Source organism: Panthera uncia, chromosome A2 (assembly GCF_023721935.1).
Source record: "Panthera uncia isolate 11264 chromosome A2, Puncia_PCG_1.0, whole genome shotgun sequence".
Classification (NCBI taxonomy): Eukaryota; Metazoa; Chordata; class Mammalia; order Carnivora; family Felidae; genus Panthera; species Panthera uncia.
The window spans coordinates 20,621,314-20,643,958 of NC_064816.1; the positions used below are offsets into that span (position 1 = coordinate 20,621,314).

The following is a 22,645-nucleotide window of genomic DNA, read 5'->3' on the forward strand; positions in this document are numbered from 1 at the left end:
AACTGGCCCAACCACTTCTTTTCAGGCCCTGCTCACAGTCCTGCTGAAAGCTGTTGGCAAACTCTGGGTGACATCTGGGTCAGGAACCTAGGATCCCCCAGTCCTGATCTCGGGGCAAAATTATTAAGGGGTCCTGAGCCCCATAGTGCTCTGTCATCTCCTCTCGAAAGCCTGCCCTGATTTTGGCCTCCAACAGAACAATTTCTAAGATGCAATCACAGCGTGGAGGGTAGGTCTGTCAGGGGAGATTAAGTTATTGGAGGAATTATGGGAGATTTCTACTTTCCTCTGAAAGCTAGTCTTTATTTTCCTTGTTTGCTCTGTTTTTCATCAGCAACCGCTAATGTGTAACATTACTTTTCTAGGTTTCTGTGACTCTCTCCCTATCTCTCATCCCCCATCCACCCCTGTCCTCCGATCTTCTTACAGGTTCCCAGCTAGCTAGCAGGATGCTGGACCACCTTCACTCCCAGGACCTCTGTTGCGCCATCCATGAAATGGGCGTGTTCAGGTCTCCCCGACTTTCCGGGACTGAGCCGGCAGCGGGGAAGGGCTAGGAGAAGAAGGCGCCGCCCGGCGCCGGGGCCCAGGTGTCAGCGCCAGTCCAACCTCCAGGTGGCTGCGCAACCCGGAATAGAGCAGTCTCTTTTATACCAGGCCCACGTCACAGGGATGGGCGGGGCCTCCGGCCGGCCTCGGAAAGGCTTCCCTGGGGCGGGGCGGGGCCGGGTCCCCGGCCAGTGGGTACCCGAGCGCGGAGACGTGCCTGCGGGGGCGCGTGTGGCTGTCGGGGTGGGGATGGGATGTTTGTGCCGCACGGGGGACGCCAGTGTGCCTGCGGTTCTTCTCTACCCTCCCTACATAGAGGGCTGCCTTCCCGCGCTGGGCTTGCCTCCAGTTCCCCACGGGCTAAAGGGCTCAGTGAGCTACCCGTGCTGGGGGGTGGGGGTGTGGGGGGGTGTGTGGAGTGAAACTGAGGCATGGCCAGGCCAGGGAGCTGGCAAGCCCTGTGGGTGACTGGGCTGCTCAGACTCCCAGGTGTCAGAGCCTAGTGTGAGACCCAGCAGAGCAGAGCAGAGGGTGCTGTTGCGTGTGCGGGATGGGAGAGGTGGAGGTGGTGGAGAAGGCTCCTTTGGGTCTCTGTGTCAAGAAAAAGCCTTCCTTCTGTTTCTGCCTCTGACAGCACCGACGTCTATCCAGCCCCCCTCCACACCCCTTTGGGTGTGGGGCCAGAAGTGGGGACTCAGGCAGGCAGGAGCTGTGCCCTGGTCAACGTGGGACTGGGGCAGGCCAGGTGCTGCATACCGGTAATAGCTCCAGAAAAAACCCTGTGTCCCGTGCTCTCAGAAAACACCTGCCCCTTGCCTACTCCCAAGTATTTCCCAAGTTTCACCTGAACACAAATATACTGACTACAGAACTTGGGGACTATTAGCTGGGCCTCATCAACTCTTTATTTGCTAGTTAACACCAACACAGACTGAGTCTCATGCCTAGTGGCCGGTGAGCCTGGTCTCCCCCATCCTCCCAACCACCCACCAGGCCAGTATTACCTTTATCATCTCCATTCCACAGATGAGGAAGCTGAGGCACAATTAAGTCACAGGTCCAGGGTGTGAGGAGGATGTGAACCTGACCCCTCTAGGACTTGGCTTGGCACTCTACTACCATGTGGCGCTGCTCCCAAACCCACTGCCCTTGCTTGCCTCTTACCCAGTGCCTGAGGCTGAAATCCCTGCTCATGACCATCTTGGTGGCCTGAGATTTAGCCACAGGTTGGACCATGTCCCATGTGCCCTTCCAACCTTCATCCCCCAACTGCTCTGCCATCCCCAGAAATCACCCAGGTGCAACACCCTTGCTGGCCCGGGCCTCCTGCTCCAGAAACATGAGTGACTCTACCTTGGCCAGGCCAGCACTCTGGGTGTGATGAGGATGGTGCTGGCAGCCAAAGCTTCAGGGATGGGGATGATGATACGGAGAAGCAGAAACAGAGAGCGAGAGGCAGAGAGGCCAGGACAAGGACCAACTCTTGGCAGGGATCAAGGGTGGGGGAGACCCCATTCTGCCCTCAGGTAGGTGGGCCCCAGGGACAGAAGAAGGTTTAGGCCTTTTCTAGGTTGCTTGGCTGAGTCCTGGATTCCCTGCAGAGGGGCCTGGGGGCCCCCAGGGTTCATGGTCTATGGGTGGGGTAGGGGCTGCACTGGTCATGCTAGCCCTCCTCTGGACAAACCCTCTAGGGAATCCACAGAGAACTAGCCCTGGGTGGATGCTGGGGGTAGGAGACTGGATGCTGTCCACCACTATCTGTGATGGGCCTGTTTCCTTGGCTGCAAACCCGGAGGAGGAAGAAGAGAAAGTACCACTTCCTGGTGGCTGCCATGGGCCCAGCCCTGCTTGGGGATTTACACCCTATGTCATGAGAGGCCATCAAGGGCTCTTCCAAGGCTGACAGCCTGTGACTCAGCAAAGTGATGATACCTGTGCCCCTGGCCAGTGTGAGCTGAGCCCTCACCAGGTGTCCACCCTGGCTGAGGTTTCCCGCACATCATCTCACCTAACCCTTACTCAGCCCCTGACATGAGTCTGTCATCAGCCCCTTTTTCAGGTGAGGACTCAGGATCAGAGAGGTGTGGTAGCCTGCCTCAGGTCATACAGTTAGCATGTGATACAGCCAAGGCTAGCTTCCAGGCCTCAGTAGGCCCTTTGAAGGCCTGGAGCAGGCAGGTTATGAGGGCACAGAGGCAAGCTCTCATGGACCCTGCCCTGGCCCACCCAGTGTGGCACCCAGGAACAGTTCCACCATGCACAGTGGCTCCAGCTGTCTTTGGTCTGGACTCCCTGGACCCCACCCAAGCTTATTCTCTCTGGGAGAGAGAATGTCTCTGCATCCTTCCTCTGCCCTTGTCACAGTGTGGCCTGCACAGCCTTAGCCTCTCTGCCGCTTTTGGGTTATCACACTTCCCCTTGAAGTCTCCAGAAGAGAAAGATTGGCTGAGGCCAGTGTGTGCTCACAGCCCCTGAGCCCACGTGTCTGCATAATCCTCAGGGCCCAGAAAGTACTTCCTGGTGTCTAATTTCAATCTTGCTCCCACAATACCAGCCCTGCTCTAAAGCCCTGGTTCTCAACAATGTGTGATTTTGCCTGCTCCCCTGCCCCTCTCCCTGCCCCAGGGACATTTGGCAGTGTCTGGAGACATTTTTATCTGTCACAACTTGAGGGAGAGGAGTGCTATTGGCATCTAGTGGGTAGAGGGCAGGCATGCTGCTAAACATCCTGCAAGGCACGGGACAGTCCTCATAACAAAGAATTATCTGGCCCAAAGGGCAATAGTGCTGAGATTGAGAACTCCGGACATAAAACATGGGCTTTGGAGCTAGGCAGACTTTGGTTCGAATCCTGCTTCTACCATTCACTAGCTCTGTACCCCTGGCCAAGTGGCCTTGCTTCTCTTTGAGACTCAGTTTGCTCTTCATTCAAAGTGACACTAACAGTAACCCTTACCTTATAGGGTCTGAGAACTGATTGAATTGAACATATCCAATACTGGGCACGGGGTCTGGCACTGGGAAAGCTCCATTAGTGATAGCCATTATTCTTCCTTTCCATTTTCTAAGGTGAACCTCAGGGTGTGGGAGCAAAGTTCCTGTGGCTGGATCTGGAGATCCCTGAGGGTCAACCCTCCTTTGCCCTCTCTCCAGCAGTCCTTGGTACAGGGTGGACCTATTGTTGATGCTGAGGGAGAGAATACTTAGCCGAGGTAGACCTGGAGGGAGGAGCCAGAAAGGAAACTTGATCCCGGGTCGACAAAAGTCACCTGAAGCTCACCTTCCCTCCAGCCCAGCTCCAGGGAAGCCATGGGGTGGGGTGGGGGTGAGAGAATGAGGACACAAAACACACTAATGAATACGTTCCCTTAGCTCAGGGAAGTACCATGGATTCACAGCTGGGCATCAGGGAGGAGTGTCATGTGAGTGGACACAACCAAGACAGGTAGAGACATGGGGGGGGGGGTGGGAAATGGCATTCGGGGCCCAGAGAATAGAATGTTCAAAGGTCCTGTTGTGAGGGGTAAGGCATAAGGTTTATTTTCCAAATGATATCCAGTGTGGTCAGAGGGGTCCAGCTTGGTGGAAAAAGCCTACCCCAATGGGGCAATAGGACTACAAACATGGACATAAACCAGTTCTCAAAATAGGCCCTCCCTTCCAGGTATAGGATACCTGTGTCCCTGTTTGCTCTGTGGTAAAAAGAGTGATTGTAGTTTTTCTCTTTCCAGTCTAAACCCACCCCCGTTAAAACAGAGTTTTGGGATCCACATCTCTGCCAGGGCTCTCCATCCCTGGAGGTCTCACTAAACACCTCCTCCTCCCAATCTAACCACAGCCCCAAGACCCACCTGGTCTGTCCTGTTCTCCCCATACATCTTTCACAACCCAGGGTCCTCCAACCTGCACAATGTGGCAGCCTCTGTCCCTATCCATTCTCCCAGGAGGCCACTCCAGTGTAACAGCTCCCACCACCTGCTCCTTGAGAAAACCAAAGTCTCTGACATGAACCCCTTGGATCAACTCAGGCCTCCTCAGGAATTGCCCCTCATTTCCAATCATTAGGCTTCAGCAGGGAAGAGCTGTCTAGGTGTTCCCCTGGAAGGTCTGGGACCTGGAACCCTCTTCTTTGCCTCTGGAAAATGACATTTCTTTGGAGTATGGAGTCATCAGCTCTTTCCTTTCTGAGTTTTGAAGGCAAGGGAATGGACTCCTTGGGTCCCTCACCATCCCCAGACTTTAGGCCCAGAGGGTACCCAGTGAATGAATGAGTAATGCCTGACAACCAAGTTTCAAGTGTGGAAGGAAGCTCAGGTGCCTATTAGGGGCGGTGGGGAGCTATGGACAGTGGGGACAGGAGAGCAGAAAGCTGAGGGGTCAGGATAGGGGCTGCTCCTGGAATCTCTCGACCAGCAGTGATGGACCAGCTAGAGCCTCCTACCCTGGAGCTTTCTCAGCCACTCTCAGGGCCAGGGACGGGACGAGCCGGCCTGGCAGCAGGCACCGGGCCCAGCCGCGTCTGCACTCCCACCAACAAAAAGGGTGGGGGGAGGAAGAGAGAGAGAGAGAGAGAGAGAGAGAGAGAGAGAGAGAGAGAGAGAGAGACCGGGCGCGGCGGGCCAGCTGGCCGGTGGGGAGTCCCGGGCGTGGGCGCTGGGAGCTGGGGAAGCCCCGCCGGCACCTCCCAGGCTACGGTGTGAGAGGGGTGGAGAATGGGGTGGGGGGGTTGGGAGAGCGTCCTCCTCCCGCGGGCCTCAGCGTCCTCCTCTGTAAAGTGGCGCCCCTTCTGAGGGCTGGTGCGCGCGCCAAGGGTTGGCAGGGGCCGAGGTGCGCCGGGACCGGCCGAGAGTGACCGGCACCGGGAGGAGGAGGCCGGGACCCCCTCCTCTCCGCGGCGGGGGCGGGGCCTTAGGGGGCTGGCCCTTGTGAAGGCGGGCCCTGAGCGGGGGCGGGGCCGTGGCAGGCACCTGGGTGAGGTCGCGCCGCCCCGCCCCCTTGCACTTCCGTGTGCAGCGGCTCGAGAGAGGGAGGCTGCGGCACCGGGATCCCCGGAGCGACCCTCGGCATCCGCACGCAGCGCTGAGGCCCGGACGGGACTCAGCGGCCTCCGGGCCCGTCCCGGTCGGGCCCGCATCGACCCCCCGTCCTCGCGCGCGCCCCGGAACGGAGCAGGGAGCTGGACCCCAGACGTCGAGACCCCTGGCGCCTGGAGGTGCGCGGGAGGTGAGTGAGGGCCGGGACCGGACGAGGGAGCCGGGCTACCCTTAGGGCGCGCCGCCCCTCCCTTCCCCCTCTCCAATCCGGTTCTCGTTTCCAAAACTGTGAAACTGAGCCGCGGCCAGCGAAAGTCCCCGCCGCGCTCCGAGACCCGCCGGTGCCTCCGTCCCCGGTCCGTCGGTCTGTCCCTCCGTTCAGCGGTACGGGCCGAGGCCCTCTCGTTGGTCTGCTCCCGGCCCCTCTACCCGCCAGTATGTCCCTAGACCTTCCGAGCGTCCGCCCGTCCCCGTCGATTCCCTGGGGCCCTCGGTCGGTCCATCTGTCCCCACCCCCTCATGTGTTCCCGCGTCCGCGTCTTCCTAATCTTGATCTGTCTGTCCTTAGACCTCCGCGTGCCCCACCCCCACCGCACCTCCCGCCGCCCCTGGATTCTGTCCTCCCAGAGCCGCGCCCCCAACCCACGCTCGTCGCCCCCTGCCGGTCCCGCCGCCTCTCCTTTTCTACCGCGGAGCAGAAGCCAGGCCGCCCGCCTTGCCTCGCCGCCCGCCCCTGGGTCCCTGCCCGGCCCAGCCGGAGCGGCGCCTCCTTCTCGCTCGCTCTCTCCTTTCCGTCTGGGTGTCTCTCTCGGTCTTTCTCCATCTGTCTCCGGCTGGGCGTGGCTCCAGTCTCCACCATCCCCCTTACCGCCCCACCCCTCCGCCCCTCTGAGCCCCCTCGCCTAGAGGCCCCTTGCAGGTCCCGTCGGTCCTAGCCCCTCCTCAATTCAGACGCCACCCCTCCCCCCGTGGGTCCCGGCCAGGTGAGGGGAGAGAGTGGAGGAGATTCGGGGTGAAGAGGCTGGAGGTGGGCACCGTCAGAACTGTCCTACTTCTCTGACTCTCATTTCCTCCCGTGAGAAGGGAGAGCCCCACTGAGCCCCCCACTCACACCTGGTCAGAAGGATTTGCTGTGCTTAAGGGCAAGCATCCCCTTCTCCTCTGGTCCCTACGCTGTACGGTTGGACTTGACTCCTTGTAATGAGTTGCCTGTATCTGGACATGTAGGTACATTGTGTGTCTGTGTCTGCCTGTGTGTTCTTTGTCACTGTGTCTGGAACTTGCCTCTGTGGTCTTTTCCCACCTGTGTGCCTTCCCTATGTACATGTGTGTATGTCTGCGTGTCCTGAGGCTCTGTGTGCCCTTCGCAACTCTGTGTGCACTATGTCTTGGTGTGTTCTTTATCACCAGACTCCCGTCAATGTGTTGGGGTGTGTGTGTGTCTTTGTGTACCTATGTGTCCCTTGTGTGCCTGGACAGTCCTATGTTGTACTCTGGGCGTGCCATGGTGACCCACTGGCCAAATACATTTGAACTGTTAGTTTTGGGAGCCTTGTGTTAGAGTGTTACCCCACCCGGCTCATGTGTGTGTCTGAGTGTGGGTACGTGTGTAACACTCATTCTTCCTCTCCCTCTGCTACTGAGCCTCTGTGACCAGGCTGACCTGGTCACCAAGGGAGGGGACTGGTCCCTTGAGTTTCCTTGTTCCTGCTGTGGACTGAGTTGGGGTGCGGTGGACAGGCCGGTAGAGGGCAGTCCTGTGTGTGTGTGTGTGTGTGTGTGTGTGTGTGTGTGTGTGATGTAGAGGTGTTTGGACAGCTATACCTAGCTATAAGCTGGTATAAGGGATCTGGTGTGTTCAGAACTGTGGCTGGGAGAGACTGGTGAGTGTGTGACTGGTGGGAGACTCACAGTCTGACTGTATGAAACTGCCAGTCTGTGTGCTAGGGAGTCCCTATGATTGTAGGGAACTGAGAGTGTGGTGCCTGTGCCCCGAGGTGACAGTGCTGGGCGGGAAGGTGAGAGCCCCAGTGTGTGTGAGCATGTGGGAGGCTGTGAGGGTGTGGATGTGCACGGGGCACCTCAAGGCCAGCCCTGGTTCCTGGGGAGTTGGGGAAGGCCTCTATCTCTTGCCTTCCTCTGCCCCCCAAGTTGAAGGATACCCGAGGGCAAGTCTTTGGGTTTGCAGTGCTGTGACCAAGACCTAGGGCTCAAATACTCACTGTGCCTCTTACGGGCGCAAGACTGGGGCTAGGCCTCTCTAAGGCTGAGTCCCCTTATCTGCAGAACGGAGAAAGTTGCTGTGAGGACTTGAGGTCCTGTGGCAACAGTCCTCTAACACAGGCTTGCTTGTCAGAGCTCAGCACATGCTAAGTCTTATTTGGAGACCACTCTCCCCTGCCTACTCTATGGTCTCCATTTTCCTGAGAGCTGGGCTAATAAAAGCCCAGATAGTCCCCCACCCAGTGTCTTTTCTGTGATGTGTCTGGTGCCCCCTCCTGTGCCCTTTACCAGACTGCTTTCAGAAGGGCTGAGGGCTGGCAGAGACCCCAGCAGCCTTATTCAGCCCACTTGACACCTGCCCAGTCTCAGCAACACTGATGGGGAAGAAGGGGCTCGGGGGGGTGATTTGGAGCTTGACTGCAGGATGCTGACACCATTTAGCTGCCACAGCTAATTGGAGTTTAAATTAAAATTAGAAATAAAGTACAGACAAGCCTGAGGATGCCTCAGTCCCTAGGGAGCGGTGATGGGGGTCTTCAGTGGGAGGAGGAGCTCACATCTTGGGGAGAGGAATCTTTCGTGGAGGCCCAGGCCTTTCAATTTTTTTTTTTAAGTTTATTTATTTTTCACAGAGAGAGAGAGAGAGAGAGAGAGAGAGAGCATGAACGGGGGAGGGTCAGAGAGAGGGAGACACAGAATCCGAAGCAGGCTCCAGGCTCTGGCCCTCAGCACAGAGCCCGACATGGGGCTCGAACTCACAGACTGCGAGATCATGACCTGAGCCAAAGTCGGACGTTCAACCAACTGAGCCACCCAGGTGCCCCGAGGCCCAGGCCTTTCAGCTAGGAGACCTGGGACAGCTTGCTGCCTTTGCCATTCCTTCCTTCTAGGATCTCTCTGGGCCTCGGCTTTTTTCAGCTGTATAATGGGCACAATATTAATGTGAGAATCACCTGAGCTAAAAGGTGTAAAACAAAGAATAAAAAAGTGTCACGAGGTACCTGGGTGGCTCAGTTGGTTGAGCATCCAACTTCTGATATCAGTTCAGGTCGTGATCTCCTTGTTCAGAATCGAGCCCCTCCTAAGGCTCCGTGCTCAGCGTGGAGCCTGCTTAAGATTCTCTCTCCCTCTCTCTCTGCCCCCTCCTTCAAAATAAATAAATAAACATTTTTTAAAAAATGTCACTATTCATTTGGTACTCCCAAGGTGAGTCTAGCACAGGAGCTATATCATGCCGCATCACTGGGGCCTCAGAACCGCCTGGAGAGATGTAGTCTCCTCATTTTAAAGATAAGATAAACTGAGGCTCAGGGAAATTACCCCAGGCCACAGAGCAGTGGCTTCCCCAATTGCCACTAGGTCTCCTAAGTCATAGGGCAACCTCTTGCAGACAGGAAGATCAGGACAACCTTGGGCGGACAGTGGGAGCTTTCTTGCTGCGTCTGTAGTCTGGAAATGCTCTGAGGGCTGAGACAAAGCGATCCAACCCCTAGCGTGGAGAGGACATGGGGCCGGTGCCCTGGAGAAATTGGGCCCAACACTCCACTTCACAGAAGAGAAAACTGAGTCCAAAGAGGCTGAGGTCTCAGAGCCAGATGGGGCTGAGCCGGGCCTGCGTTGGCTGTTCTGGGGCTGACTGATGGGGAAAGCCTGTTTGGCAGTGCCTCCCAGCTCAGCTGTTGCCTCTTGTTCCTGCAGGTCGGCCTGGAACTGGCCCAGGTGAGGGCAGCGGACCTACTTCTGGTGGTGGTAGTGTGGCGGTGGCCGCAGCGGGAGCCAGGACTGAGGGCAAGGGGGAGCCAGGAGCCCCAGGTAAGACTGGATCCTCCTAGACAGATGGACATATGGACAGTGTGCCGGGGTGGCCTTCCTCTTTGGGCTCCTCCCTGTCTGCTGGGGCTGGGACTGGGGCTGGGGCTGGGTCGGGTAGGGGAAGGGTCACACAGAGTCCCTGGGTTGAGTGAGGGGCCTGGGTGCCCAAAGCGGGCAGCAGTTGGCCTTGCCTATGAGGGCTCCCTGCCTGACTCTGGCTTTTGGCCCAGGGAAGACTGTGGCCTTGGAGCTCAGAGGCCTGGGGCCCACCGGCCATCTGGGGTGAGGAGGGGTGACATTTTGCTAGTCAGTTAGAAAGAAGGCGGGGTATGTGCCAAGGGTTCAGGGTGGATGTATCAGCTTTTCTATGGCCTCTTGTCTCTGCCTCAGGCTGTTCTCATCATCTCACAGGGAAACTGAGGCTTGCCCTGGGCCCCACAGTGGGTTGGACACCAAACTGAGAATGGAATGAGGTCTCTCCTGAGTTCTTTTCCACATCCCAGTTCCCTCATTTGCCCATCCTCTCTGGGGTGAAGGAGAGATACACAATTCTCCTCCCCAGCCTCCAGATTCTGGATGAGTTAGGCAGTCTCTAAGTAATACTGGGGAAGGCTGCACTCTCTCAGGCTCCTTATAAAGCTAAAGATTCCTTCTTTTGGGGCCAGACCTCCTTCCTTCTGCCCTCATTATAATGAAAACAACCCTGAGAGTTACCTATCGAATGTCCAAAGTTCAGTGGATAAGATTCTGGGGTGTGATTGGGGGGGGGGGGGTTGCTGAGGGCACTTGGAACCTAGGGAGTGACAGTGGGGAGGGGTGGCAAAGGTGGTCTTTCCTCAGGGAGACCTCCCTGATCAACCCCTGCTCCTGCCCCTACTGCCCTACTCCCGCCTCTACTGGTATCTACAGATTTTCGGGGGGCAGCAGGGGTGGGGGATGGTGGTGAATAGATCAGTGGGGGCTGGGCTCTCAGAGCTTAACTTGGAGGGGAAGGAGGGCAGGAGGGCAGGGCCCTGGCTCCTGGGATGGGAGTGGGGGCTAAACAAGGGGAGGGTCATCATTGGGTCTGCTGTTTATTCAACTTACCATCAAACCTGGTGAGGGGAGGAGGTGACGTGTCCTTGGCGGGCTGGAGGCCTCTGCTACCTGAGGTCAGGGACCCACCGACTCCCAGCACTGAGCCCCATTCCCTAAGAAATTCAACCAATTAGTCTTGGAGCCAGCCCACTTTCAAAGCTCAAACCTCACCTCCCAGCTGGCGCAGACACAGGTATGCTCACACAGGGATATAGAAACTGAGCTGCCCTCTGCGCCCAGGCCTGCACACCCTCAAGTGCCCACACACGCACTACACATGCGCACACACATCCACAGGCATGCTCAAACACGCACTCGGGTGCTCGGCCAGTCACCCTTGCATTCAGAAGCCTGCCCACACATACCACACTGCCCATCCTGGGTCAGGAAATGGGGTCCTTGGTCAGGGTCACAACCCAGCTTGCGTCTGGCACTGAGGGTGAGGTTTGAGGTGTGGTTGTGACCACAGGTGCTCCAGGGGGCTGGGCCACACCAGGAGGTGGGCTCTGCCTGCCCAGGCATTCACCAGCCATCCTGCTCACCTGGGCCAGACCCCCCCCCCCCCCCCCGGCTGACCAGGACTCTGTAGGGGGTGGGGGAGGGATGATGGGGGACGACTTCAGCTGTGCTGGCACCGTTTGTGGCTGCTGCCGCAGAGGAGGAAGTGGGCTGCCTGTGGTCATGGGGCTAAGGTGCTCGAAGGTGGGTGGGGGTCCAATCAGTTCCTCTGTCCCTGCAGTGTCAGTGCCCACAGCGGAGTTGCTGGGCTCTGGCGACTGGGAGGCAAGCAGGGTACTTCTCCCAGGGCGATCTGTACACTTTCCAAGGCCTGGGCCCAGGGAGAGATCTGTCCATCCGAGGTGTTTCCGGAGGCTCACTTCCCTTGGGCTGCCCAGGAAGTGGTTTCAGAGTGGGACTGACCAGCCGTCCGGCTGTGGCCTGCCCCGCCCCGGCCTTGCCTGTGAGGGGAGCAGTGCCTGACCAGTGGGTTAGACTGACTGACCAGGCTTCCCACTGCCAGGGCTGACCAGGCCTTGACAGAGGCCCGAGGAGAGGGCTCGGGGAGCTGAGGCTATGAAGTTCCCTGCAACCCCCATCACCCCAGCTCCTCCTTTCCTCTGAGCTCAGAGGCTCAGAGCGCTAACTCTGGCAGGCAGAGCTGCGTCGCGTGAACTGGCGTCGGCTGGGTTACGTCTCAGGGATTAGCCGGCTCCAAGCTGTACGAATGAACTTGGACAAGTGGCTTTGATGCCTGGTGCCTCATCTTTCTTCTCTGACAGATGAGACAATGATAGCATCCATCTTCCTGCGGTTGTGCCGGAAGCTACAGATAATGTATGCAAAGTAGCTAGCAACTTGCCTGGCACTTTATTAGTGTTTAAGGGGTAGAAACTGGAGTTATGTAAAGCACTTAGCACTCAGTTTGTGGTAACAATCCCCCAAAACAGCAAGTGGTACTGATGGTGGGGTTATTATTGTCTGAAGGCCTGGGCACTGGCCCAGTGTCACAGGGCCAGGTGGCTGCACAACGCGGCTGAGAAGCCAGGTCTCAGGCTCTGTTCTGCCTCCCAGTGGCAATGCTGCAGGGTGGGGAGGGTACGTTCCATGTCCTCTGAGGAGAGGAGCTGCAGGGCAGAGCAGCTGTGCCCACTCAGCAGCCCAGCCCCCTCACTCCCTTTCAAAGGGAGGAAAATAGATCTCATGACAAATGGATGCAGGGAAGAGAAAGGCAGCTGCCTGCTGCCCCCTCAGCCTCCCCTGGGCCCCTTCCCTGACTCTGGTCCCCTGCGGGACGTTGGGCCTGGAGAAACTGACGCTGGTGATGGGGGGTGGATGGTGAGCCCTCCTGCCAGACTGCCTGCCCTTTGGACCCCTGGAGTCAGCCTGTGGACTGGGAAGGGGGTAGACATCTGGGGATAGAAACCCCCCCTACACACATGTCCATACATACATCCTTGACACGTGGCAGCTGGTGACAGGGACATGCCTGTGCTAGGGACAGGGAGGGGAAGCCCTTTGCTCTCCAGGGCCCAGAGGCTGGGGGCCTCGGGTGTTGGTGTGGTAATGATAGTGGTATTGTAGGTGGGGGCCAGAAGACTGGAGGGCTGGAGATTGGCAGGGGCCTGGGCTAGGAGTTTTGAGTGAGGGCATATCCTGAAGGTTTAGGAGCAAGACCTCTGCAAGCACCAGACAGACCTGGGTTCGAATTCTCACGTGATATTTACTGGCTGTGTAGTCTTGAGCCAGGGACTAGACTGCTTTGAGCCTCAGCTGCCTCATCTGTGAAATGGGAAGGTCAAGGAGTTGTCCATTTGAGACCTGAATGATAAGGAGCCAGTGTGTGTTTCAGGGGAGGGGCAGGAAGACAGAATAGCAAGTGCGGAGACTCCTAAGCGGGAAGGAACTTGGCTGTTCAGGGAACTGAAAGGGGTCACCGTGGCCTGGGGCAGAGGAGTGAGGGGAAGGCAGTGGCCGAGGAGGTCAGGGAGGGTGGGTTAGGCCTGGGGGAGGCGCCTAGGCTTATTGGGAAGGAAAAGGTAACCATTAGGGACTTGGGCAGGGAGTGACGAGATCTGCCTTAGTTGCTGGGGCAGAAGGACTGTGGGGCCAGAGCAGAGGATGGAGAGCAAGCAGGTGCAGAGCCTGGGGAAGGTGATGGGGTGCTAGGATGGGGACAGCGGTGGACAGAAGAGATGACTTCAGGGTAGAATGCAGCACAGAACTGATGGTGATGCTGTGTGGGGAGGAGGGTGAACCCCCCACCTCCTCTGGTGTCATGGGGCCAGTGCTGGCCCTGCTAGGAGATGAGGGGACACTTGCATGGAGGACATGAGGAAGCCTGGCTCAAGTGCATTTGAGTGTCTCTAGAGCATGGTGAGCTTGGGGAGGCAGGTGGGCCCACAGGCAGGCCTGGAGTTTGTGGGACCTGAGCTGAAAGCAGAGACGTGAGAGTCAAGAGGTAGCGTGCAAGCCTGGGCTGGGGAGGACGGGGTTCGGCGGGTCTTTGGTGGGAAAGTTCAAGAGGCCCTCGGTATGGGGTTGGGATGGCTGTCCCTCAAAGGTCCCTGCCAAGGTGCCCAGGAGGGCAGGCTTGCGGTGGCTGAGCCACTGTTTTCACAACAGCCCCGGAAGCTTTGGATCATGTCACTGGCTTGTTGGGTAAACAGGCACAGTGGAGCGGCTAGATCAGATGCTTGCTTGGTGTGGGCTGCCGGGGCTGGGACCCCGGACCAGGGTGGAGGGAGACAGGAGGATTGCAGGGCCTTCTAGTACTAGGGCTGGAGAAAGCTTGTGGGTCTGAATCATCAGTACAGGGAGACCGAGGCCCTGAGAGAGAGAGCAGCTAGCCCAGGGTCTGCCAAAGGTCTCAGGCTGCCTTTGCCAAGCCTGGTCTTTTCCCAGAGCAGCAGTCCAGAGCAGGGCATTACAGGGGTGGGAGGCTTGAGAGAGCCCCTTTACCACTGATCCTGGTGACAGGACGGCTGGAAATGGGCAGCGGGGCAGGTGTGGAGAGGACAGGTGTGAGGGTGGAGGTGGTGATAAGGATGATGGTGCCAGGTCTTGCACTCAGCACAGCCTCCTAGGCAGGGCAAGATCATTCCCTTTTACAGACGAGGATGCCAGGGCACCTTTACCAGGCTCACAGGGCACCAAGGAACAGATCAGGTCTGAACTAGACCTGTCCAACTCACACCCAGGCCCCCACTCCTAAGTTCCTGTGTTCACTGCCCGCCATGGGATGGCACGCCATGGCCCTGCCTCTCTCCCGGCTTCTCCCGATCCCCAGATGGGGAGGCGTCATCCGAGCCCTGCTCCCCTTGTGGTGATGGGTGGCAAAAGCCTTAGGCGCCCATTTCACCTTCTCCCAAACACAGAGATTAATGTCAACTATGGGGAGAACCATGGGAATCTGGAAGGAGGCCTCTGGGGGTGCAGAGGGACAAGGTGGAGGAAGTAGACTCGGGGTCCACCTCTTTGGAGGCTGGAGGAGGAACCATTCCCACCCCCAGGCACACGGACATGCCCTCACCCCACAGGAGGCCAGGTGGCCAGTTCCAGAGTTAGAACTGGAGGGTCCCTCTCTGCCTCCCCACAAGGCTGCCCCATTGGCTTTGTGGCTTTGGGTGAATTGCTCTCTTTTTGTTGAGTTCTGCTCAGTGAGTCTGAGCTCACTGGAGGTCATGTGTGAGGTACCTGGCGTGGCCACCCCACCTGACAGGTGTGAACCTTCCCCTCCTTCCGTGTGCCAGGCCTCGGACTGCCACCTGTGACCCCCGGTCTCGTCCTCAGCCTCCGCTATCCCCTCAGACGGGTGGGCGGGGAGGCCTGCCCAGTGATGTATGCGACTGGCCCACTTCTTCCTCTGTGCACTTTGGACTTTGCTCTGGGCCAGGAGGGACTTTCTCTGCCTCCTTCCGTGGAGAGGCCCAGCCTGCCTGACACCCAGCTGCTGTTTCCCTCCTTAGCCGTTGTGCCCCAGGGGCTGTGGTCGAAAAGGCTACATTTGGACATTCCTGGTGCCAGACCCTAGCCAGACGTGTGTGGGTGCTTCCAGACTTGTGTGTTTATCCCTGTGTCTGCCTGGAATATCTCTGTCCATTGTGCTGGTGATACCGTGTGTGCACACAGATCTCTCTGTGCTTATGAGTGCATGAGGGTATCGATGTCTGTCAACAGGTGACAGCGGTTGTGGGGGGTGGTGTTTCTCAGTGTGTGTCACTGAGTCATCCTAGGAGTGTGTATGTGCCTGTGGTTACAACCATCTGTGTGTGTGTCTAACTGCAAGCAGGGTTCCCCATGTGTAACTGTGTGTTTGGGTTGGTGGGTGTGCCCGTGTGTGCACACATGTGCGGTTATTCTGGGAAAGACCCTCATGTACCCCCCACCCCAGCTCTTCACAGAGGCCCCCTTGTCCTCAGTCCTGCCGTGAAGGGGCCTTTGTTTCTCCCTCAGGGGGTACCTGGAACTCTCCCTCTGACTGAGTCCAGGGCTTCCCCAATCCTAGGACTAGCTGAGTGACTCAAGGCCTGGGCCTGGCATGGACTATGCCCCCAAGAAGGTCCTATCCTCACCCCTCCCCTTACCATGTGCTGGCAGGAGTGAGTGTGAGCCAGTGACAGCCAGGGTCCCAAGTCTTGCCTCTCAGACCCTTCTAGATCCTCTGACTGGCTGGGCCAGCTGCACCCCTGCACATCTCTCAGATTGAAGCCTGGTCCCCATTCTACCCCAGCCCCTCTCGCTCCCTTCCACTCACTACCTGAGCAGCGGTCATATCCTCCTCTGTAATTATATATTTATGTGACTGTCCCCTACCTTCCTAGCTGTGAGTTCCATGGCCCAGTATGTCTTGTCACTGTGGTGCCTGCTGGCTGGGCCTGAGGAGGGCTGGACTGGGCCTTTGGGACTTAGAGCCCCCACCCCATCGTGTGCAGAATTATGTCACAACCTGTACGTACTTTCCTGGGAAGAGGGTCCACATCTTTCATTGGTTCTCAGGGTATGACCACCCCTTTGCAATTGCAGAGGCTTCATTCATGCTGCTCAGGCCTCACCTGTGATTCCCACTGGATCCCTGTGGACTGGGTCAGCCTGGCAGAATGATTTTTGAATGTCCCCAGGACATTCATATGTGTGGCCAGAGCTGAGAAGCCCAAGACAGGGATTGAGACAGTGCCCAGAGAACAGACCCAGGTCCTCAGCATGCACTTCTCAGACAACTGCACAGGGTACCTGTAGTGAGTACATGAGGCAGGGGAGAAGCTGGCTTCCTGATTCCCCAGGGTTGGCCTTTAGAACTGTCTGCAAGGATATGTAGGAATTCAGGACATTCTGGCTGAGGGAATAGCATATGTTAAAGAGGGGGCTTAAAAGCGAGACAGGAGTTCACAGAGTAGCCAGAGGTGAGACCTGAGGTGAAGCAAGCCAGGGCCAAGCTGAGGTCTGGGGTTTCTCCAAGGGCAGTGGGAGCCCAGGAGGTTTCATGGGTTGGTGGTGACTGGTAGGGGTCGCTGGGGAAAGGGAGGAGAGTCCACTGCAGTGGTTGGTCTGTGAGGGGCGGGGCAAGAAGGAGCACGTGTGGGGGTTGAGGGTTGGGAGCAAGTGTCTGGACTTGCTCTGGGACTTGCCCATGATCTGAGACCATAGCTGGTCCTCCTCCAAGACAAAGCTGGTCATATGGAGGCTGGGGCATAGGCCCTGGTGGAAGGGCCTTAGAGGGGACCTTGCCTAGCCCTTCCCCTCCCCCACCTCCTGCTCTTCTTGCTGAGCCCATTTCCTGGGTTGTGAAACCCCTGTGGCCTCTCTGACTTGCTTCCGTCTGGGAAGGCCATCTGGGGAGGCCATCCTCCCTGCCAAGCCCGGCTGCCTTGCCCTGTTGCTGCTCTGCCAGAGTCAGCCCTGCTCCATACTACTGATCACACTGCCTTTCACTGGCCTACCCTCCCACTCCCTGGGCCTCATGTGTCCTCCCTCCTTCATTCATCCTTTTAGGCCCAAGTGGGCTAGACCTTGAACTACTCCCCAGGCTGGGTCTGTATCCCGAGGAAAGCCTGGGCCGACACTGCCTCCACTTTGCAGCCACCTCCACCCAGCCTTGACTGGCAGCGGGTGGTGCCTTCCATGGGCAGGCGACAGGGGCTGGCCCCAAGATTGGGCAGATATGTGTGGGAAAGGGTTGCATGGGAGGAGGGCGTCTTCTGCCCCAGCAGGTGCCCCGGCTCTGTTTGCTTGCCTTTCTTGACCTCAGCCTGCCCCCTCTTATTTCTCTGGCAGATTTTCTGAGGGAGCCTCCATCTATGTTTGCACACAGTCCCCAAGAGCCTGGCCAAGTCTCTCTTCTTGGGGCCCCATTTTGCTCCTCGGTCCAGTGGGCATGTCCCTGTGGCCTATGAGACAGAATCCAGTGCCAGTGAAGGACCGGAGTAGAGGGGCCAGGTCGGGTCTGGGGACCTGGAGACTCTCATTGCAGGACCTCATTCTTGGTTTCCCCCTCCCTGCAAAGAGGAGATGGGCGGGTCAGTGTCTAAAAGTCCATCTCTTAGATATGTTTTGACTTAATGGGTTTTATTTTTCACCTTTAACAAAACTGTTATTGAACAAATTACACATGATTGCTGTGGAAGAGTTAGAAAGTACACTTCTATTCCGGTTGGCACACCTCAGGCCATGTCTCCCACATCACCCCCATTGCTGGAACACACTCACGGGCGTACACGTGGATGTGCAGCATGCACACTTGTCCTCTGTGCCCCAGGAGTCCTCACCAGTGTGGTCACTCTGCTCACCTCAAGGTTGGCCTTGTCCACTGCCCTGGACGGCCTGGGAGTACATTGCCCTGGAGGAGGTGACCTGCCTGCTCTGGTCCTGCCCAGCACCACCTTTCCTTACCTCTGGGTGGCTGGTCTAGGGTGGGGTGGGGAGCCGAGTCAGTGGGCCCTCATGCCTTGGGACTGGAATCTAGTATGGCCTAGGCTTCCCCAGGTTTTGAGCACCAGAGGCTGGCCCAAGGGGCTGGGATGGGCGGGAAGGTAGAATTCAGGGGTCTGTACCACCCTCATACAGAAAAGGAAGAGGTCCTCAAGGTCAGGTCTAGGACCGGCCCAGAGGGGGTTGGGCAGATAGACTCTGATTAAGCACAGGGCACCACTCTCCTGGTGCCCTTACCCCTCTCCTCGTTTCCTCTGTCCTCAGTGTCTGTGTGTAGTGCTTGGCACATTTATCTGTCTGTACCTTTGCTCCCTCTTTCCCTTTGTCTCTTCTTCCTGACATGGTATACGGGAAAGAACATTGGCTGCAAGATGCAGACCTGGATTCAAATCCTTCTACCACTTACTGGCTGTGTGACCTTGGGCAGGGCATTTAACCTCTCCAAATCTGTTTCTTCATCAGTAAAATACCCACTTCCAGAACCAGCACGGACACGAAGTGAGCTAATGCCATTACAAGGTTAATCTGGTGTGTGTTGGCCTTAGGGAAGGATGATCCTTCTTATAAGTGAGGGTGCTGAGATTCACCCCCAGATCCTCTGACTCTGTGTCCGGTGCTCTCCCAACTTCATAGGGCTGCCTCTGCTATGGGCTGAAGAAATTGGAGAGTAGAGATTAACAGCCCACTGCTAGCTGGGAAAGGCCTGGCTGGCCTCAGCCAGCTCTGAGGGGCAGGTCCCCATGGAGGTCTGTGTGGGATCAGCCCTTGCCACTTCCATGGCCTGGCAGAGCGGCAGTGAGGCTGAGCCAGTGGCCTTCCTTTGGGGCCTATGGGCCTGGGCCTATTTGCATGGGGGCTATAAATAATCGGCACACCTTGCTTTTGTGCTGTTACTTCAGTCCCTGGTTTCCCCACCAGTGTTCAGACTGCAAGGTAGATGGGCAGTGCTGGCTTCACTGTGCAGGGCCCAAGACCTCTCTCAGGGTCACGTGGTAATAGAAGAAGATCCTGGTTCATGGTGTCTGTCTCCCTCCTGGGGTCTGGGCCATGCAGTGGGGTGGAGGGCCCATGCCCTAGTGTTAGTCTACGAAATTGGGGCTTGGGTGACCCAACCCTGGGGTTGCTGCTGAGTAGCCCCATGGGTCCCCCTCCTCATGGCACTGCGGCCTGGCTGTACAGGTTTGGGGCCAGGGCTGGGGCTTGCTGTGGTTACGGTTTCCCTCCAGTGGCTTCTAACTGAGCAGCAGCTGCTCTGAGTGTGATCATTGGGTGCTGGAGCGCAGGCCTGATTGGCGGCCTGCGAGGCTGGGCTCTGCCTCACATTCCTGGGGCTTCTCTGATTCCATCTCCTCCATGCAGCCCCCTGGGGTGGTCCCCATGGACAGAGGTGGGTGAGGTCATGGAGCTGGGACCATCTGGACTGGGCCCCAAGGGGAGGCGGTGGGGAGGCATCTTGACCGCTTGCCTCAAATGCCCAGATCATTTTGCCACCAAGGCTACCCTGACCCCCTCTCTCGCAGGAACCCAGGCCCCTGCAGCGTGACTACTGCTCCTTTGTCCCTGCCTGTGTGACCACTCAGCCCTCATCCTCTGAGACACTCAGAAAGCCCGTCAGTGCCCCACCCTGGGTCCCAGGGTTATCCTGTTGGGAAGCACACGGCCCAGCGTGTCTGCTGGGGTCGGGCCTGGGAGTTGTGGATGCAAACTTGTGGCAAACGTGTGCTGTGCAGGGGCCCTGCTGATCATCTGGACCCCCCAGGGAGAACTCGGCTGGGTGCTCCACACCTTGGGTCCCCAGGCCAGCAGGGTGGCCTCACGAAGGGCACGATGTCCTTTTTGCCCGACAGTTTGGGACATTCACCCAGATTCACACACACACACACACACACACACACACACACACACACAGCCAGCCTGGCCCATGCAGCCTGCTCTCTTTCCCATTCACATTAGCTCAGTGCCCACTTTGTGCCACCCACTCACACCTTCAGACACTCCAGCTCACACACTCACACATGCTTGAGTTCAGGGAGGAGCCAGCAGCCCCCCACGGCCAGCTCCTCCTCCCTGCCTACCAAGAGGTCATAGTGGCTGGTTTGGCTGGTCTTACGCTGAAGGCTTTGGGACCTGAGCTCAGATGTGAGCTTACACACCCATTCTGGCTCCTTCTGAGTAGGAGCCAGGCCTGGGCAGGGGACGTGGTGGGGTCTGCCTCGCCTGGAGCGCCTCCCCTCTCCCCTGGCTGCTGGCCTCAGAAGACCGGCGGGGCCCCTGGGCTGGGCTTCAGGCTGAGGTCAGTGTTTCCTGTGAGCTCATCTGGGCTGGGAGCTCTCGGCAGACCCGGCTGCTGCTCTGGCTGCTTTGTGGAGGAGCTGGGGGAGCTATCCCGGGGGCAGGGCAGCTCTGGCATATTCACATGTATGTGGGGGGGGGTGTCTAGGGGCACGTGTCTGAGATTGCCGCCACGCTGGCTTACATTCAATATGGAGTGAGTACATACGTATGTGCATGTACATGAGTGAGTGTTCGTTCAACCATGTTTATGGAGCAGCCTCGTGTGTGGGGCCCAGAGCCAGTGTCCACGTAGGTGTATGAGGGTACACCCAGGGGCTTGCACATGTGGCCCTCCTCCAGGAATAACAACCCAAAAGACCCTCAGGGTCACCTCCTTTAGTGACCCTTGATTTGAGGAAGAGCAAGGAATAGGGCGAAATGTGGGGGTGACCTGTGTGGTTTAAAAAACAAGTTCAGTGTTACGTTCAACATTAAAATAGTTTTATATTTGGGAAAAATTAGTTGGAAAGCGCAGGCAACCTCTGTAGGATGAGGGGCACCTGACCCAGAGGGGCTGGCGTTCAAAAGGTCAGGGGTGAGGGCGGGGCCTTTCCCTGCCCTGGTCCCTGAATGAAATGGGTGCTTAATTAGTGGAATCTCAGCTTTAGCTTCTGGCTCAGCCTCAGGGTTTCCGTTTTTCCATCTGAACGGTGGGGGTGGTCATCTTGGCCCTATTTGTCCTCCTGGGTAGTTATGAATAAAAAACAAACTTCGAAAACCAAGAAGATCTGCAAGGGAACAGGGTGCAGGGAGGCGGGGGTACCGTCCTGCCCATCTTGGCTGGCACTGACGTGCTGGAGCCCAGCATATACCGAGTGCTCAGCACATAGTATGTGCACAGGAATTGGGTATTACAGGGGGCCTTAAATGAGTCCCCAAATAAATGACTCGTGGTCACAGACTCAATGCCTCCAGGGTCCCGGTAGGTTTTGGAAAGGAGTAAAAAGGGGGCCCCTGGCCTGGAGTAGACTGGCAGGGGTGCCAGCCAGCTGTTGCCCAGTGTGCTTGAGGTCACATCTTCATTTTACCAGGGATGCCACAAATCCAGACTTCCAGAAAACTTCTCAGTTTTGACAACGGCAACTAGAACTAGCGCCCTGTAAGCACTAACTCATGGGCCAAACTCAATGCGGAGAGAGTCCCCCGGGGGCACCCGAGCAGCGCCTCCTGGGACTGTCCCTTGCTGCCCAGCCTCACCCATTCTGTCCGTACAGCCGTACTGCAGGCCCCAGCATGGCACCGTTCCTGCGTATCGCCTTCACCTCCTATGAGCTCGGCTCCCTGCAGGCTGCGGATGAGGCCAGCCAGCCCTTCTGTGCCGTGAAGATGAAGGAGGCACTTAGCACAGGTAGGACTGAGAATCCAGGCTCGGTGGGAGGCCCTGCAGGGCCCATGCCTTGTTCCCCTAGAACTTCCGAGGGATCCTTCTCTTCCTCATCCTCACCTCCCGGCCCAGCCCAGCTGTGGGTGTAGGACCGTGGAGACCACCGAGTGCCCGTAGGGTCTCTAGCACTGGCTGTGTAGAGCCTTCTCCAGGGTGATCGTGGGGTGGAGGTGGGGGGGAGGGGGGATTCTGGCTCCTCCCCCATTGGTGGGTTCACCCAACAATTTCCTCATGCTCATCTGTGCCAGCCCCTGTGCTGGGCACTGAGGACACTGCCATGCTCCAGGGCTAACTTAGCCCTGCCCTCATGGGGCTCACAGTCAGGTGTGGGAGCCAGACAATGAGTCCCGTGACAGGGAAGCCCACAGGAGGCACTGTCCCAGGCTGGGCTCAGCAAGGTCCTCCTGGAAGAGGCAAACATCTCACACCATTCCTTCTTGCTTCTGTCCTCACTTGCTGAGCCCCTGGCTCATCCCTTAGGTCCCAGCTGAGCTGTCCCTTCTTCCAGGAGGCATTCCCTGACCCTTAGGCTGGGGCATGCCACCTGACCATGACCCAGAGCAGGTCTAAAGCCCTGGCCTTGCCATCTTCAATCTCATCACAGCTGTGATTTAACATTTACTTGAGGAATTAATGGGCTCATGTCTCTGCCCTGGACCGGGCTCTAGGGAGACAGGCACTGTTTTTCACTTTTCTTTCTGTCGTGTGCTTCACCTCCAAATGCCAAGGCTGGCATGACGGGCCTCCACATGTGTTCACTGAGTGCATGAAGGGAGGTGACAGCTAAGTGGGACTGAGGAAGAGGGTC

The 22,645-nt window shown here is 57.6% G+C and overlaps 1 protein-coding gene across 1 annotated transcript in view; it reads left to right on the forward strand.

Moving 5' to 3' along the window:
- Window positions 1-5,548: 5,548 nt before the first annotated feature.
- PRKCD (protein kinase C delta) overlaps window positions 5,549-22,645 on the forward strand; it is a 29,475-nt gene continuing 12,378 nt past the window's right edge. The window contains exons 1-3 of the mRNA XM_049640704.1: window positions 5,549-5,772; window positions 9,504-9,617; window positions 21,668-21,801. Coding sequence (XP_049496661.1) covers window positions 21,687-21,801 — 115 coding nt within the window. The 5' untranslated portion in view covers window positions 5,549-5,772; window positions 9,504-9,617; window positions 21,668-21,686. The remainder of the gene's footprint in view (window positions 5,773-9,503; window positions 9,618-21,667; window positions 21,802-22,645) is intronic.